Here is an 18,247-nt window from a genome sequence, read left to right as displayed (position 1 = left end):
TTCACTAAAAGTTGAGCACATGAAAAGTCAAGAAAATATTAAGCACTAGGACTTTCCCCAGCATGTGATGGCATGCCACGACTATGGTAGGTAATTCAGACCCTCGTTCGGATGCATCTACCAAGGCTTGTGGTGGTCTTCCGGCTTCCACGGTCCTGGAAGTCAATGGATAAATTTTTGAAGCATTCTGTCAGTTTACGCCCAGGCATTGCAGACTAGCGCTCAGAGCTAAGCTCGGTTCTGCAAGTTTGCGCCCAGGCGTGTACAGTTTGCACCCAGGCTCTATGGGCCAGCCTAGTGTGTAAAATCTTTTTTTTTTTTTTTGTTTGTATTGTTTGGAAGGTGAGATTCAATTTTATTTGAAACAGATTTGTTCCAGTTTTTAAGCCTTATATTTCTCTATATATAGACGAATGTTAAATACATAAATGAGAGCAAGAGAGAAGATGTAACTAGTTCAATTAGGATTTGCTACAACATATATATTAGGCTTTAGAGATAACAAATGACATATATCACTTGGTACAATTCTAGCGTTGGGTAAAGGATTAATTATTGAATCCAACTTGGAAAATCTAAATCATTGAGTCTCTTAGTCAAATGTAGATATTCGGGAAAAGAGTTGAATTAAGGTTAATTCTTAAAATTGTTTTTGGAATCTCTTTGTAACAAAACTCTTTGTAACAAATATCGTATGTTCTTTTTTCTTGTCCTTCCTCTCGTTTTGTTCGTGATTATTATTGTTTACTAAGTTATTGGTTACTATTAATTTTGCTCTACGTACACATCAAAGTATTGTTATGAGTTTCAATCGAATTCACAACAATATCCTATAACTACTGAAGTTGACAAAATTGATGGTTCTCTAAACTATAAATAGGACTTTAGGCTTAAGAAAAAATCATTTTTTCTCACCTTCTAACAAATCAAGTAGCAGCAAAATAGGAAACAAAATAATATACTATGATTTATTTATTTTTGAATTTTTTTCATAAATATATAAACTTTTATTAAGAATATGGTAACTATTGCATTAAACAATTAATGATGGAAGGCGCCCAAGCACAGCAATTTATTCAAAATTTGCATTAAACAATTTCATTAGAATGCTTTATTCATAGCTTGATAAATTTGTAAAAATCATTACCACAAAATAAAATTTGTAAAAGTCGTATATTTTTCTTATTCAGTCACTAGTTAAAACATTGTGGTTTTATAAAAATGATGAAAAATTTATTTATTTCGTATATGAATTGATTTTGATGTAATGAATTTATAGTTCTAGATCATCTTCCTTTAGAACTTCAAGAACGTGGTTACCACAAGTTGGGTTGCAGGGATAAGCACAATCTATCTGATGGAAAGGGCTTCTGTCATAAAACCAGTCTGCTACCGCTTTTGCAATCGGCTGCAAGATGTTACACAATGCAGACAAGTCAGCTATTCATCTACATCAGATATGAACGAAAAAATACTAATAGACTTAGAACCTCTGATACGGCTGCAGAGTTGTTGAATTCAACGACTCTGAAGCAGTAGCAGAGGATCTTAGTTGAAAACTCGTGATATGTTTTATGTTATGGACGAAAGGGAGTTGGAGGGGGGATATAATAGTGCAGCAACTTACTGTCTTGGATCCTCTGATACTACTGCAGAGTTGTTGGATCCAACGACTCTGAAACAATAGCAAAGGATCTTGGTTGCTTCCTGTCTTGGATCCTCTGATACTACTACAGAGTTGTTGGATCCAACTACTCCAAAATAACAATAGAGGATATCCTCTTATCGTGTTGCAGAGTTGTTGGATTCAACGACTCTGAAGCAGTAGCAGAGGAGCTTAGTTGAAAACTCTTGATATGTTATATTTTATATAGCAAAGGGAAGGGAGGTTAAAATAGTGAAGCCTCTTACTGTCTTGGCCAACAATGGAGAGCCACTATACAACCATAGTTCCTGCAGTTCGGTTTGACAGTGGTTATAGCAAGAGTTTAAGAACATTCCTTTGGATGGAGAGTTGCCTATAGGAGTTATTGCTTTTAGGAATTCTGTTCTAAAGCCTGAAAATCAAGTCATGGTAAAAGTGAAGTTAGGTAAATATTAATTTTGCTGTTAGTATATATATGACAACCATAAGATAAAAATATTCACCATTGATTTGATTTAGTTGAGTAGGAGTGCATTTCTTTATATCTAGCTTGCATTCACGCCAATCAGCCATATGCGGCGTCAAAATGTTTTTAATCTGTATATCAAAGAAAATATATCTTGAGGATCAGGGAAAAGCCCTGTTGCATATCTCCTGTTGAGCAAAAGAATAATCTAACCTGCCATGAGTCGATTTCCGAATTTACAAAGAAGATTGGTGTAGTGATTTGTGATACAAAATATTGAGGGAAAAAGCACTGCAACATAGTTAAGTATTCAAAATTATTATAGTCACAACAGAAAGAAGTAATTGAATTACTAAGGTAGAAAAATAGAAATATAGTTCCGAAACTAACCAGCTCTGGTTTGAGTTTTGAAGTGCATGATCTAGGTAAATTCTTTGTAGACCCCTAATAGTAGAAAAAAAAAATCAGATTAAAAATAAAGCTTCAGAAAGTATCATTGAAATGAAAATGCAGTAACATTATGAATCAAAGGGTACATACATGTGTGGTAACAACTTGATTGAAGAATTGCTCAATGGTTTGTGCTCCTGATAAATCTTTTCTGTTAACAGTAACATTATAAATCATATAAAATGATTTAAGAAACTTCGAAAATTTCGAAAAATGTTGATTAATTAAGAAGCATATTATTATAGGTAATGCACTAATGCTTACACATTGATAAAGTAACCGGCATCTGAGATACATTTCACTTTAGCTCCTCTGGGAAGAAGAGCTCGAAAACGATCGCAATGCAGTAATGAAGTTAATCCTCCAGCTGAACATCCTGAGATGATAGCCTGAATTTTTGTAACAAATTATCTTTAAATTATTAATACCAAAATTACTTTTTTTAATAAGTTGTAACAAATGAGTCCGTGCGCCTTATAAAAAAAAAAAAAAAAACAAGTCAGTGCAGTGTCTGATGTCATAATATATGTCAAACAAATATTTTCGAATTAATAAAGAGGACAAATTAAAAAAGAGCCACAAATCATGAATATGTTGTCATACATTTTGAGCATTTTTCATTCCTTTTGCTAGTAAATCCTCCATGACAGCTTCAAAAATTCTTGCTCCTCTAAAGTGCAACTTAGTTTCCTGATTTACACATTATATCGTTAAGATTTAATCTGATGAAGAAAAAAAGAATAAAAAATTTATACTAAAAGCTAATATTTTCTTGAAAATTTAGGATTATGATTTTGTAAAACTTACTGGATTGACTGCTTCCACATCACCAGTAAAAGATGAACCATCACAATATCTAACCTTAATTCTGTTCCAATTGTAGAAATCTACAATTCAGAACATTCATTAGAACAAAACTTGGAATTCATGAAAAGAAAAAGAAAATGTTATTTCTTATTACGACAGATAGATTAATTTTTTAAAAATAATATACACTTAACGAGTTCTTGTCTTTCGTGTTCAAATTCTTCCGTAAAATTTAGCAATGCTAAAACAAAAATGATCAATGGTCTAGTACAAAATACCTGGATTAAATTGTTTGTTGTCATTTAAAATTCCTGAAAATGCAAGTGTATCTCCCATTTTTGTCGATGAACCTAAACGAGTCGTCTTACGAGCAAGGCAAGTAGTGGCATTATGGCACCATCCTCCTCCCTAACATTAACAAAAATATAAATCCAAGTTCATCAGTATCACCAATAAAAGAGAATCTTTCATGATTTGTCCAAAAAAAAATGCAAAACACTATTATTATTTATGATAATTTTTTTAAAAAAATGACAAACCTCCATATGAACTAACCAACTGTTAATTCCTGTTCCATATCCCTTCTGAAAATTGTAAGCTGGTGGACTACCATCCAAACAAACTGTAAAATATATAAAAATTCAATTTAACAATTAATATAAACATCAATAAAAAATATCGTGTAGACATGCGATGAATAACACAGTCAAGACGATGTGTTTGGATGAGGTAATTGAAAATTCAAAGGAAAGAAGAAATTATTTTTATTTCAAAATTTTTTGTGTGGATAGTAATAAAATTTTATTTATATTTATTTACGTAAATTATTTTCATAAACTCAAAAATAAGTCATATTCAAACGTGCCATATGAATAAATACAAACAAACAAGAAAGACTTCTTACCAGCTCCTTTTGCTACTGCGCTTTGGACAATAGTGATTGGTGCAAAACCAGCTTCTGCCTTTAAAAATACTAATGCAATCACCACAAGATTTAACTTTAACCATTGGCATAATCTTGTGCTCTCCATTCTACACAAATCCAACAAAATATAAATATATGAATCAATAAATATTCCCTTTTTTTTTATGTCAATAAATATATGGAGGAAAACGTTTATCCGTTTTAAAATCTTTCATTGAAAACAATATAATTTTCCAATATGCATATCAACCTAATGAAGATTTATTTTTTGAAATTTAATGACCGTATCATCCATATTAATGAAAACAATATTTTTTCGTTAAAAAGTGATATGGATATGTAAACATTATATCATGCATGATCTTTTTTTCTTTTAAATGGTACATGAAAACTCAATTCAATTCAACAAATACAAAAAGAACTTTGCTATATAGTGCGAAGAGTATAATGCACGATCGGATAAAATCAAGATTTAATCTAATGGCTAATGTGCATTCGTTGCTTTTCGTCGTCTCTTCTCTCGTAACATTCAGCTTTCTCCATACACAAATTACTATTGGTTAAGGAAAACATGAAACCAATTGGTCTAAGCCAGTCAAACTAAGAAAAACAACGTAAAATAAAATAAAAAAAAAATTGCATTTTGACATACAAATACTCTTTATATTTTGTTAATTTTTTTGACAAATAATAAAACACAAAACAGCCAAAACTAAAAAAATCAACCTTCAAAATAGATAGCTAGACTTTGATCAAAGCAGGGCTAAGTAATCAAAAGTTAGAGTTCATCCAATAAAATATTGATATGCCTCAAATTTAATACAAAATATTTCTAATTCTAATCTTCTAAAACATTAAGTGCACTTGAATGTTGGTCAAAAAGTAATTAATTCTATATTTCCTAAGATATTAACTCTATTTTTTTTTTGTTTATATCCGTGGTTCTTAGGAGAAAGGGGTGCAGTAGTCCAGAGTTCGGCCGCGAGGTAAGTAAAATCTGACTAAAAAATTGTTCCACTCGGGAGTCGAACAATTTTTAAGGGAGTAATAATGTAACGACCAGATATTTTATATACATTATATATATATATTTGAACTATTTTAACTACCGGATAATGTTTTTTTTTTTTTTACTAAACCAGATATTCTTAGTCTGTCATGATTCTTTTATTTTATGCCAAATATTTATTTAATTAAATTGGGAGTTATCAAAATTAAAGTAATCTTGCACACTTATGTCTATTTCAAAATTTCACGACTTGTTTCTATTTCCAATTCTCCTCTCTCACGAGCCAATGTTAATTAAGGATATTAAAAGATAATGTTCTTTTTTCAGTTGCTCATCATTCCCTCATTTATTTGATTTAACGTTAATCTCTCACTTTTTTTTTAACGTTAATCTCTCACTTTATTGATTCCAATCAAATTTTTAAAAATGGCACTTGTTGACTGGGTTTACTACTTCATCCTTAATTATAAGCAAAAGTTTGCTTTCTAGATTTATTGAATAATTAATGTATATGATCTATATTATAGACCAAATTCATCGGTTATTGAATGAATCTGAAAAGTTGACTTTTCCTTATAATTAAGGATGGACTTACGTACTTATTTCATTAATTTCACATAATTCCCTTTTCCTATGTCACATATATGATGATGATAATTTAATTTTAAATAAGGAGAATGTTAACTTGTGCCCTTAAGGCACATGTTAAGGAAGCAAAAATAGAAATTATTAAATGTTAATTTGTGCATTTTGACTTTTGAAGCATTAAATTTCTTGTATCATTAAATGTTGAATTTCTATTTTGGTATATCTTAACATGTGCCCTAAGAGCACATGTTAACAAGACCCTTTAAATAATAATGCAGCCAGTTTTACTACATACGTTTTCTCCTTAATAGGCATTCAATTCCAATAAATTTGTATGTTTCTCATACTGTACGTTGAGAAGGTGAGCGTGTGAACCTTAGTCCAGGACACAATTCTTGCCTCTTTTATTTCATCAGATTTTCTCAATCTTGCCTCTTTTATTGTCATATACTTATACCATTATTTAAAGGATCATGCTAAATAATGTCTCAGGACACTTGTTAAGCATACAAAAAAAAATTAGTATTGAAAAGATAATTTTTGATACTTTTGAGATATTGAATACACATATTTCGAGACAGAATTTCTATTTTTAAATGTTTAACCGGTACTCCTTTAGCATTTTCCTTATTTAAATAGCTATATAAGCTATAGTTCCACTCGTCTCACATGTCCAAGTCCAGCCACCTTCTCTGAGGGTGTGTTTGTTTCAAGGTTTGTAATGTTATTCCTGGGAATATGAGATCTGGAATGTAACATTGCTATGTTTGTTTCAAGTTTTGAAAATTTGTTCCCAGAAATTTTTTAATCACAGGAATGTTAATTACACATAACTTCTACACTTGTTATTCACATGCTAATAGGGTGGGAATATAACATTCCCATGGGAATAAAACTCAACTTCCTATAAGTTCTCATAACTTCCCACTACCACTCACATTTATTTGCATTTTTATTTTTTTGAATTTTTTATTTTATATAAATTTTAAAAACATTCCCAGGAAATCTAAATTTTAACCAAACACATGAGTAGGAATGTTATTCCTGAAAATAATATTCCTAGGAATATCATTCCAAGGAATGCAATTTCATACCTTGAAACAAACACACCCTGAGAGTCTGAGTTATATAACTCTAGTATTAGCTCGCACGACATAGGGACTATTAAGCATTCCAATCTCTTTATTTTATTGGTATTATTGAGTGTCAAGCAATTCTTTGTACGAGTGACGCGGAAAGCTTATGGACTTGTGTTAAAGTAGAAAATCGTCTAAAGTAAGATTTTTTCTCCATACACACATACTACATGGGGACTATGTTGTGAAATGATAGTAGAGTCATTGTCACTTAAAATAAACCAAAGGAATCAACCTTATATACAACAATAAATAAATAAATAATATTATTTGATGTAATTAATTAAAGGGGAAATAGTCATTTTGGTCCCTCAATGTGTAACTCGTTGTCATTATGGTCCCTTACTGAGGAAAAACTACTAAATAGTCTCTGAATCTGCATTCCGTTAGTCAGTTTAGTCTTTGCTGTTAAGTTTGTCCGTTAACTCAACAAAAAAGTTGACGTGACATTTTTTTGGACCCACGTCAGCTTGCTGAGTTGGCAATAGGGACGGGGAAACAACCAGGGACCAAAATGGTTGTTTCCCCGCCCCTCGTGCCAACTCAGCAAGCTGACGTGTTTCCAAAAAAATGTCACGTCAGCTTTTTTGTTGAGCTAACGGCCAAACTTAACAGCATGGACCAAACTGACCAACAGAATGCAGATTCAGGGACTATTCAATAGTTTTTCCTCAATGAAGGACCAAAATGACAACGAATTGCACGTTGAGAGACTAAAATAACTATTTCCCCTTAATTAAAAAATAAAAAAGAACTAGAAAGAGGGGTACGATATCAAAAAATGTTTGGTTCTGTTTATGCATGTTTATGTTCGTGCGGATTGCTTGCTTTCAATTCTCCAATTATGTGTTGATTGCTTGTTTTGCTCTTATCACAATGTAAGGTACATACAATTTTGTTTTGCTTTCAATTCTGCCATCCAATTATGTGCCGATTGCTTGCTTTCAATTCTGCCATCCAATTATATTTTTTAGCTGTCCACCCGGATTTGATTTCCTAGTTTCGTCACTGCAATTAAGCCAAATTTTTTTTAATAAACTATTGTTCATTAACAATAGTGACAATATCGTTAATTTTCTTCTAAATTAACGATTTTTTTTTTAACACAACGATATTTGTTGACTATTGTATTTTGGCAAGTGCTAATATTAAATAGGAGGCCTAATGTGGATGAGTGTTAAAAAATAATTTTAAATCTAATTACATCAGTGTAACATTTGAGTAATGTTACACCGTTCAATAGCGCTTTAGGGCCCGTTTGGTGCACAGGATAAGAGATAGATAAGATAACTGTATCATATCCTGTTTCAGTCCAGTGTTTGGTGACACAGCAGGATATGATAAGTTAATCATGTAGTTTATCCTATCCTATCTCTCTAGTTAGAATTTTTATCCTGAATTTGAACTGGGTTACCAGCAAGATAGGATAAAAACTTTTTGTACTGATTTATTCTATAAAATATATTTTAAAATAAAAAAAATGAAAATTAATAAAATATAAATAATAAAATAATTTGATAGTAAATTAATAATAAAATATTTAATTTTTAAATATAGATGTGATTTTCTCACAATGGTAATTTTGTAATTTACATAATCTAAAAAAAATCAAAATTATACTAAAATTACAATATTTTAAAGTAAATTAATTATTAAAAAATCGCAAAATATGAATATTAATTTAAATTTTATAAGAAATTAAATATAATTATTTTGAAATGGTATTTTTATTATTTACGTATGAGATATATCATATATTTATTTAGCTTATCTAACATGTATATATCATTGGGTTATTTATTTGATCATGATTCATATAAAAAATTAAACTTTATTATTTTCTCATGTTTTTTATTTAAAACTATATAAAGTTATTTGATTATTTATTTATATCTTTTATTTATAAAATTCAAAGTATTACAAAATAATTTTAAAAAAATAACAATTGTTTTAAAGGTAATTTTGTTATTTAAATATTTTATATATCTTATCATATTATTATAAGCAAGTATGTATTAAAAACATGATATAATAATTATCATGTTTGTTATCTTGTGTGCACCAAACACAAGATAGAATAACTGAGGATAATTGTTATTCTGCTGATATCTTATCTTATCTTTATCCTGTTTTATATCATATCCTATCACTATCACTATCTTTATCCTGTTTTATATCCTATCATATCCTATCATTGTTATCATGTGTGCACCAAACACAAGATATGATAACTGCTGATAACTGTTAAGAAATACAAATATTACAAAATTCACCTTTAGATTAAAAACTTATATCTCGTAGATCATTTATGTTAAATTTTACAAAAATTTAAAATCATTTGATATGAGAACGATAAAGAATAACGGAATTCAATATATTGTAAACAATAATTTTTGTATAAATATTTTTAAAAAAATTAAATTTATATACTTTTAATTTTCATTTAAATAAAAATTGTATTTTATACTTATTGGTCCACATAAAGACTTAAAATAAGTAAAAAGAAGCCCCAACAATAATAAAAAATATTCATCAAGAAAAAAAATTAAAAATATGGAATCAAATTTCTTGACAAAAATAATATGAAACCAAATTTTACTACCCAATATGACCACTAGGCTCCAAAAAATTTACCAAACACCTAAAATGATGACCAATTCCGCTAATAATGCAAATGACAAAACTTATATACATTTCTTTAGATGCTGTTTTTCTTGTTCCTCTCACAAAAAAGTAGTTATTTATATTTTTTAATTAAAAAAAGAAAAAGAAAAATGTTTTTAAATGAAAATAACTTCCCTCATGTATCTAGCACAGTAAAAATTGTGTATATGGAACTGTACATAAGTTTGGTCCTAATGCAAAATCATCTCTTGTATTGTATCTATACTATATTTATATCGATATCTATATCTATACTATATATAAAGATGATACATGAGTTTTGTTGTGAATTTTTTACAATACCAACAATACCTTTTTTTAGTAGAAACAATAATCTTTTACTAACAAACTCACCATAACATACATTTTTTATTTGGCCCGCTAGTTTTAATAATTTCTTAACTCTATTTTAATAATTTTTTTCTTAATAACTTCTTCTCTCAAATAAAAAATAACTTCTATGCTTTTTAGTTTTCATCAAACCATTCACATTTTTATTTTCACAAAATCGGATCAAACTAGTTTTTTTTTTTGAAGGAATCAAACTAGTTATTATATAAAAAAAAGTTTTTCATTCTTAAAAATATATCAAATTTTGTTTTTACTCTTTTTGTTTATAGACGAAATGACAAAGTCGTTGAAAATTCGCACACACAAAGTGGAAAAACTGGAGTTCGAACCTCAGTCATGACGTTCAACACTAACAATTTCGGTATTTCTATTAGTTAAGCTACAATTAAAAATAAAAAATGAAATGTTTTTGGTCTCATAAAATTTTGAGAGTGCAAAAATATCCCATTTTCTATTTATAAAGATTAAAATCAAAATTCATTAGCTTTTTTTAGAGACTAAAAAATTTATCTAACTCCAAATATTAACCATTAGATCAATAATGGATGAAGGACTAACTCTCATATCTATCTAACCATCAAACTGCCCAAATGTAGACAATCCCTACTTCTTCCCTACCATTGTTAAGCTCATTGCTTCTCTGCAATTTTATTAAGGGGGGTGTATTCAATTAGGATTTTGATGGATTTTAAAAGACTTTTTTATGATGATAAAATCTTGTGGTATTCAATTAGGATTTTAAAAGACTTTAAAAAAGTCTAGTGGTATTCAATCAAGACTCTTTACAACTTACAAAAAGTCTTGTGGTATTCAAAAGTATTCTAATTTCGATGGATTGTTTAAAAAATAGGATTTTAATGGATTTTGATGGACTTTTTAGTGAATTTTGAGCTACAAAAAGTCTTTCCTCATATCATGAGATTTTGATGGATTTTCATTTTTTTTTATTTCTTTCACATTTCCTCATGTTTCTATGTTTTCTGATTATCTCATGTTTTTTATAATCGCTTATATTTTCTCCCTACCTCTCTATCACGTTTCCTCTTCATGGTTGTCCTGCTACCATAAATAGTGTCACGATTCATTATAGGATATAGACATTGAAAATATATACAACAACAACAACATGTTTCAACAACAACAACAAACCTTGTTCATTTTTTTTTTGACCATTTCTATCAATTTGGTTCAAGCTAGCTAGTTTACAATGAGCTATACTTATGGGCGGTGATATATGCATTGGACAAGACTTGAAGCTGTGTAGTGATAAATTGTTTTTTTTTGTTTATTCATTATTTTTTTTTTTGTAGAATTTTATTCATTGATTTTTTTATTATATTAATGATTGTTGATTTTTTTATTATATTAATGATGATTAATTTTCATTGATTGATTCATTATTATTTTAGAAGGAATTTATATCGAATTTATTGACTCATTTAAATCTTCAAAATCTCAAAAGTTTGTGTCATAAAGTCTCACAAATTCTTGTGATAAGAATCTTGATTGAAAAAGTCATTCAAAAAAGTCTTCTAAAATCTCATAAAATCAATACAATCTCACAAAGTCTTTTAAAATCTTCAAGATTTTTTTTGCTAAAATTATCTTGTGAAATCTTAATCCAATACACCCCTAAATACACCCCTAAAGAAACAAAACTATTATCTTCATTTTTCACGGTCTTCCTTCTTTCCTATCAACAAATACAAAAAACAAACAAAATCAATTTTCTTCAATTGTGTTTCAGTATATTTCCTTCAACAAATATAAAAGAAACAATTTTCTCCGCTTTGCCGACCACCGCATCACATCGTCCTGGCCGCTGTCTCCGTCCACTGCTGTCGCCGTCCGAACTTTGTAAGTGGAGCGAGATTGGTTTCTGAGTTTTTTTGGGTCTCTTTGGTCAAAAACAACCAAAACACACGCAATCCACCCACCCACCTCTCTCTCTGCCGTGATTCCAAACCCTAATCGCCACCACCACCCAATTCTCAATTCTCCTTCATCAATTCGATTCATTCTACTTTGATCTCTCAATTTTCTGTTACTTAATTCGATTCATTTTCATTTTTTTTTATTTCAATTTCATCAGAACGGTGCCACAACTATGCGTTTAGCTTTGCTCTAGATTTTTCTTGATTCACTTTCTGCTCAATTATTAGGTTTGAGGATATGGATTTGGTAGCTGGTGTTAAGGTATATATGATTTGATTTCTGCTTATGTATATATTTATGCTTCAATTTCATTATCATATAATATTATTGCTTTTTGCTTATTATTATGATTATGAATTTGTTGATTTTGGTTGATTTTGCATGCCGCGTTGTAATTTTAGTTTACTCAATGTTGATTTAGAAAATGAGTGATGTCATGTTTAGAGGTTAATTAGCACTGGAATTTGTTCCTCTCCTGCTTAACATAATACATACATGTTTAGAAAATCTGATTTTGGAAATTATTTCATTAAATTGGGGGTATTTCTCAAAATCATGTGATAAATGTCCATTGCACCATTTCCTTCAAGTTCATTGCTCTGCTCTGTTCCTTCATCCCCATACTCTGAAGATTATTTTAAGCTTACTGGCAGGGGCGGTGCCACATGCATTTGAGGGGTGCAGGTGCACCCCCTCAAACTTTAAAAATTTCACCAATAATTCTATATTTTTTGCATTTTGCACTCCATGGTTTTATTGTTTTGCACCACTTACCCAAAGTTCTAAAACACTTTCACTTCACTCATTTTTATCTTCTGACTTCTCTCTCTAAAACTGAACCCTCTCAAATCCAAACACGTACAAACTTTCCCTCATCCTCTACTACCATCAAGCCCAACCATAAGTTACAATTTGTCTATATAACACCCTTTTAATGAACATGTACCATTCCCTTAATATTTGTTGTCCATTATTTATGCATGAACTTACACGTATGCATACATTAACTAATATAGCTAATGAGTAATGATTCCTTATTGGCTTATGCTTTTACTAGGACTCTTATCACATGGAAAATATACGCCAGCAGGAAATTCAAAAGTATGAAGAACTTATTGATAAACGCATGAAACCTAAACTTCTTCATGCTACTGCTCAGAGGTATAGTGTTTACTTTGTGCATTTTATTCTTGATTGTTGCAAATAATGTGTATAGATGTATGTCATAAATTTGGGCTCGTTTGGATTGACTTATTTTTGAGCTTATGCGAAATAACTAATGCAAATAAATAAATTTTTATGTATTATTATAAGCTTTTCAAGATAGTTTATGAAAAAATAACTTATAAAAACACATTTTTTGTTAGTGAAAACTTATGAAATAACATAAAAGTTTATTTATTTACATAGCTTATTTTCATAAGCTGAAAAATAATTCAAACCCAAACAGGCCCTTTGTATGTTATTCCTCTATTATCTCTAGATCTTTCTAGTTAAAATTGCATTGTGTATTTAAGTACAGAAGCTACAATTGATGAAGAGACATAGTTCATTCTGCAGCATAACTTTGTTTTTTTTTTTCACGGGTTTCAGAATCTTGTTACTTATTTTTCTCATTTATTCATTGCAGGGACAAGGTCTTCGAACAACAGAAAATTTTGTATCCTTTTTCACTTTTATGTATACTGCCAGGATCAATTAGTATCACAATGAAAATGACATATTTTTAACACAGTAAATTGTTGTATCATCCATTTCTCATAAAATTAAAATCTACAATAGCACGTGTACATTATACTTGTAGACCAAGTTTGGAGAGTAGTTTGTACTCCATGACTAATTTTTATAATTAGACCAAATTCAATGAAGTACTATTGTTCTGTTTGAATCCCACTTGACTCGTTCACTCAGTGCTGATTTGCGAAGAAACATTGAAAACCTTGAGAAGAATAGTGTAACCAGTCTGAGAACTATGGTCAATATTGGGTCAGAGGTTTACGTTCAGGCAGAAGTGTAAGTAATTAAACATTTCGGCTTTTACCATACTTAATTGGTTTACATGCGTATTTTATCACCTATCCATCCATCTGAACAAACTTATTTTTCTTTCATATATGATATATGATCTTTATAACCATATATCCGTCATCACCATATAATAAAACAATAAGACTTGTGTTTAGACACTTCCCTCTTCTGGTCCAGTGTACAATCAATGCTTGGAAGTTTGACCCGAAAACCTTTGACAAACTACCAAACCGCTCATCAGTAGCTCACTGCTAATGTTTTTTATTTGTGCCCTTACAATTAAATCACTTTTTTGTCTTCAGTGCTTGGAAATGTACATCTTTTTTCATATTTTATGTATTTGATTGAAACTTTACAGGCCCAACACGCAACACATTTTTGTGGATATAGGTATGGGATTCCATGTGGAGTTTACTTGGTCAGAAGCTTTAAACTACATAGAAAAAAGAGAAGAAAGGATAGCCAGGTATAATTTTTTGGTTTAACATATCTTGCCGTGTTGAAGCTGGAAAAGTTAATCTGTTTAGTGTTGTCTTTCAGGATATTTTGTTTAAGTTCTTTTGCTACAATGAAACTGACTGTAATTATCGGGGTTCAAGGTTTCAGATTTAGAGTGAGAGGGAAAGCGTTTGAGATTTCTTAAATTAAATGTGTGAATTATTGATTAACTGTCTTAACTCTGTTAAAATACATCATATATTTAGTTAACTAAGTAAAGTCTAAAACTAATTAACTGAGTTAGTTGGTCTAAAATCAAGTGGAGAAGCCATAAACCGGCACACTTTATTAACTAAACTAGTAGGCAACATGTGCATGGAGACATGGGTTCATGTGTTGCTGCTCCTTTTTTTGGGATAAATCGTAATTGTCTTAAATTAAATAAATATTTAATATGAAAAAATGTGTTGGAAAAACTCTTGATTTCATAGATTTGAAGGCTTAATGAATCTTGTAAGTTATGATATATGGTCTAGTAACTGCGGCATACTGAAGTGCTGAATTTTTTAATAGACCAATGAAGTGAAGTATCAGCACATACATCATTCAGCACTATATATGCTCGGAGAGTTTGCATCTAGCAACCATAGGAGAAGAAATAGGCTTAGCCTTCAAAACCCAATGCTCTTAAAAAATTCCTCCTCTACCACCTCAATCACCGCCTTCACCACCTCCCACCGAGGCACGACATTTTCCTTGCAAGATCCTCCACTGAACTTCTTTTCTTCCACTTAATCCTCTGTAGTTTCTGCTCCGGTGACATTTTCTCACACTATCAGAGAACAGTTTTGATACCGTGTCAGGTTCGAAGAGGTCGACTGAGCAAGAGAGGGTAAGTGATCGAGATGTCTGAAATGTGAAATATTGATTAACTGGCTCAAGTCTGTTACAATAAATCATATATATAGTGAACTGCTATATCAGAAAAATACAGTAATAGAGAAACTACTTTCTCAAACAATAACGATCTTGATAAATGTTGTATTTTTTTCCCTTCCATATTATATGGATTTTGAACACCATTGGGCCGAAAGCCTTATAGTTTATAATGTACATCACTAGAGTTAGTCAAATAATGGCTGAGTTGTTTTATCTCACAAGTTTGAAAAAAGGTAGATAGTTTTAAAAGTTTGACTAACAAATTACGAAAATCTGGGTTTGGGCATTTTGGGTAATGATTTTGAAACAGAGCAAGTAGTTTAATTGAGGAGCTCACTGATTGACAATTCATTGGTTCAACCCTAGTCAAAGGGTGGTTGATATTTATATAAATATATAATCATGAGCTAGTAATACGACAACATATTATAGTTCAGCAATAGACATAACATTTGTACGTTCATAAAGCGGAGCATATTTCAATTAGGTGAGGTTGCTATAAGCTTCACTTGACGCTGTAATGTATCGTCATGTTATTTTTGGTTTTTTGGTTTAAAGATACATCATCTCTTATATTCTAAGCTTGGTCCAAAAAGCAAGCTTTACCCTAATTCTATTTTCCCTCTCTTTTTCCATGTGGTCCCCTTACCTCTTCTTCTAATCTCAACCATTTAAACTAAATAAATCCTGTCCATCCATTTTTAATTTATTACCTCCACCATTATTTGAGTTTTACAACACATCAATATAAAACATATATAATAAAAATCTTTTATTATCTCTTTTTTTTTACAACAAATACTATCTCAAAAATATATAATAAAAATCTAAGTTTAAAATTTTAGTGTCGTTTTATAGACTGGCTATTGTGTTCTAAGTTTAATTTTTTTTAACATGTAATCATCATTAAAGAATGTAGTGTCGTTTTGTAATAAAAATATGATAACAAAAATAAGAGATGTAATATAATCAGTAATACCCATACTATTATATACATATTATGTTAGGAAAAAAAAACTTTTTAAGTGGATGTATCGGCGGTTATACTATTGTTTAATGTTGTTAATCAACTTTTTTCGTATACATTTCATTATCGCTAATTAGACCCGTGCACCGCACGGGTCGATGTTCTAGTTCACCTCTAACTTTCTCTTCTCTTAAAGGTTTTACCTATAGTTTATCTTTCTTTTTCTCTAAGTCTCTTCTCTTCCAGTCTACTGTCATTTCCAGTACTTTTACAACTCTTTTCTATACATGGTCAAACCACTTAAGATCATGTTCTATCGACTTTTCTATTATGTGGGATTGCTCTAATTTTCTATACATCCGCTGTCCAGGATTAAGATAACTGTTATGTTCATCTTGGGACAAATTTATCTTTGACCTTCTATTTTAATTTCTTAAAATGGTCAATTAATTTTTATTTTTAATGGTTGAAAATATTGTTGCATGTTCAAACTCAAGAATCACTTGTGTGTTGCAGGCAGATAGAGGAGTCCACTCAATTGATTGCTTCAATCAAGGCCCAAATTAAGCTGGTACGTTCACTCTACTTTCTTCATTTTATTGACTCCCTTATCCCTGCTGCTTGTACTCCTTTTGTGTAAGGGATGTTGCTTGTTAAATTAGATACTACTCCCTCCCTTATCATGATGTTGGTAATGTTTGAGACAATTTTGGAACTGACCCATAATTGAATTTATGCTGAAGATATTTGATGAAAACTTTAATATATTTCTATCCAAGTAGTAATAATTGTGCAGAGTTTTGAGAACTTTACATTGTTTCAATGCAGATTTGTGAAGGAATTCGAAAATTACTTGATCTTCCAGCTGAGAAACCCTCACCACAACGGATATTTTGATATTTACGGAGTACACACCGAATTGCTTATGTTAGAATTTGTCATCACAACTGCGAAGAAATACAATTATGTGGAAAAAAGAACTCGGATTGATTATCAAAATTGCATCTCTTCTTTTAGTGTTAGTTGTCTTTCGAATTAATTTGTGTGCAGGTTGTTAAGTATATGTCATGTCTCTTGTAGCGACTATGCAAAATGTGCAGAAAGATTTATGACCAACTGTCAACTGTGAACAGAAACATTAAGATTAACAAAACTTTCAAGTCCTTACTTGTATGATTTTCTATAGTTGAAATGTCTATAAAACAAAGGGATTTCTATGAGTTTTGGGCTCAAACTAATATGCCACAGCCCAATGTGCAGCCCATTATTGCAAAAGCCCAGAAAGGGTCACAAACTCAAGTATATGGAAGATTACATTTAGAACAGAAATGGTGTAAAAGGATCAACAGTTATCTCCTTTCTGTTATTTGCTTCCCCCTTATTTCTGGTCTTCCTTGCACAACAAACCTCTAAATTTTTGTAGTGTAATCCTTGCTCAAAAATATAGTAGGAATTGGTGCTTTATTTGATACTTGGATCATAGAAAAGACTACTCTTATAAGTTGGATTAAGGTGCTCTATCAATTAATTAGGTTATACAATAAAACATATGCAATTAAAGTTACATAAAAAATTAAAAATGACAATCTTTCTTGTACAATTTATCTTCAAAACAATTATTTGGATAAAGAGTATTATTAAAAGTTAATCGTATAATACTCCCACCAATTTTAATGTAGGACCATTTACAATGGGTGATGAAAGGTGATGTTGAATGGGTGTTGAGAGTTGAAAATGATTGGAGGAGGTGTGTTGAAAGTTGACGTGAAGGAGTGAGGAATTGAAAGTTTTCAACATGTTGAAGCATGACAGCGAGGGACACTTGGCAAATTTTTCTTGGTCCAGAGGGGCGCGTGCATGCCACGCGCAGACAGGAGGGAGTGGCGTTCAGGAAACGCG

General features: G+C 30.6%; 2 protein-coding genes across 4 annotated transcripts; one reads left to right on the top strand and one right to left on the bottom strand.

The window, feature by feature from the left end:
- Window positions 1–1,165: 1,165 nt before the first annotated feature.
- Window positions 1,166–4,399, bottom strand: LOC123905069 (pectin acetylesterase 8-like). The gene is made up of 12 exons (XM_045954697.1): window positions 4,273–4,399; window positions 3,908–3,990; window positions 3,647–3,776; window positions 3,369–3,448; window positions 3,165–3,251; window positions 2,826–2,950; window positions 2,652–2,712; window positions 2,502–2,555; window positions 2,325–2,402; window positions 2,149–2,242; window positions 1,912–2,057; window positions 1,166–1,408 (listed from the first exon to the last, which is right to left on the bottom strand). Exons 1-12 carry the CDS (start codon window positions 4,397–4,399, stop codon window positions 1,274–1,276), a joined length of 1,200 nt encoding a protein of 399 aa, XP_045810653.1. The 3' UTR covers window positions 1,166–1,273.
- Window positions 4,400–11,692: 7,293 nt separating this feature from the next.
- On the top strand, window positions 11,693–17,515 carry LOC123905068 (protein UXT homolog). Of its 3 annotated transcripts, none has more exons than XM_045954695.1 (8): window positions 11,693–11,898; window positions 12,204–12,237; window positions 13,034–13,137; window positions 13,607–13,636; window positions 13,888–13,989; window positions 14,363–14,470; window positions 16,865–16,919; window positions 17,177–17,515. In XM_045954695.1, exons 2-8 carry the CDS (start codon window positions 12,214–12,216, stop codon window positions 17,243–17,245), a joined length of 492 nt encoding a protein of 163 aa, XP_045810651.1. In that variant the 5' UTR covers window positions 11,693–11,898; window positions 12,204–12,213; the 3' UTR covers window positions 17,246–17,515. The 3 variants fall into 3 exon arrangements, with proteins under 3 accessions (XP_045810651.1, XP_045810650.1, XP_045810652.1); XM_045954694.1 differs by having other exon boundaries at window positions 12,134–12,237; XM_045954696.1 differs by lacking the exon at window positions 12,204–12,237.
- Window positions 17,516–18,247: the final 732 nt, after the last annotated feature.

The sequence above is a fragment of the Trifolium pratense genome, linkage group LG2 (genome assembly GCF_020283565.1).
Source record: "Trifolium pratense cultivar HEN17-A07 linkage group LG2, ARS_RC_1.1, whole genome shotgun sequence".
Lineage (NCBI taxonomy): Eukaryota > Viridiplantae > Streptophyta > Magnoliopsida > Fabales > Fabaceae > Trifolium > Trifolium pratense.
Note: the sequence above shows the minus strand (reverse complement) of the source record. Positions and strands in the feature narration are given on the sequence as shown.

Excerpts from the sequence above, each read along its gene's own strand:
- LOC123905069 (XM_045954697.1), bottom strand. The coding sequence starts at position 4,399 with ATGGAGAGCACAAGATTATGCCAATGGTTAAAGTTAAATCTTGTGGTG. Across the intron at positions 2,713-2,825 it reads GCCGGTTACTTTATCAATGT|AAAAGATTTATCAGGAGCAC; the intron begins GTAAGCATTAGT and ends TACTGTTAACAG. Across the intron at positions 1,409-1,911 it reads CTCCATTGTTGGCCAAGACA|CCGATTGCAAAAGCGGTAGC; the intron begins GTAAGAGGCTTC and ends AACATCTTGCAG.
- LOC123905068 (XM_045954695.1), top strand. The coding sequence starts at position 12,214 with ATGGATTTGGTAGCTGGTGTTAAG. Across the intron at positions 13,637-13,887 it reads TTCGAACAACAGAAAATTTT|TGCTGATTTGCGAAGAAACA; the intron begins GTATCCTTTTTC and ends TCGTTCACTCAG. Across the intron at positions 14,471-16,864 it reads AGAGAAGAAAGGATAGCCAG|GCAGATAGAGGAGTCCACTC; the intron begins GTATAATTTTTT and ends TGTGTGTTGCAG.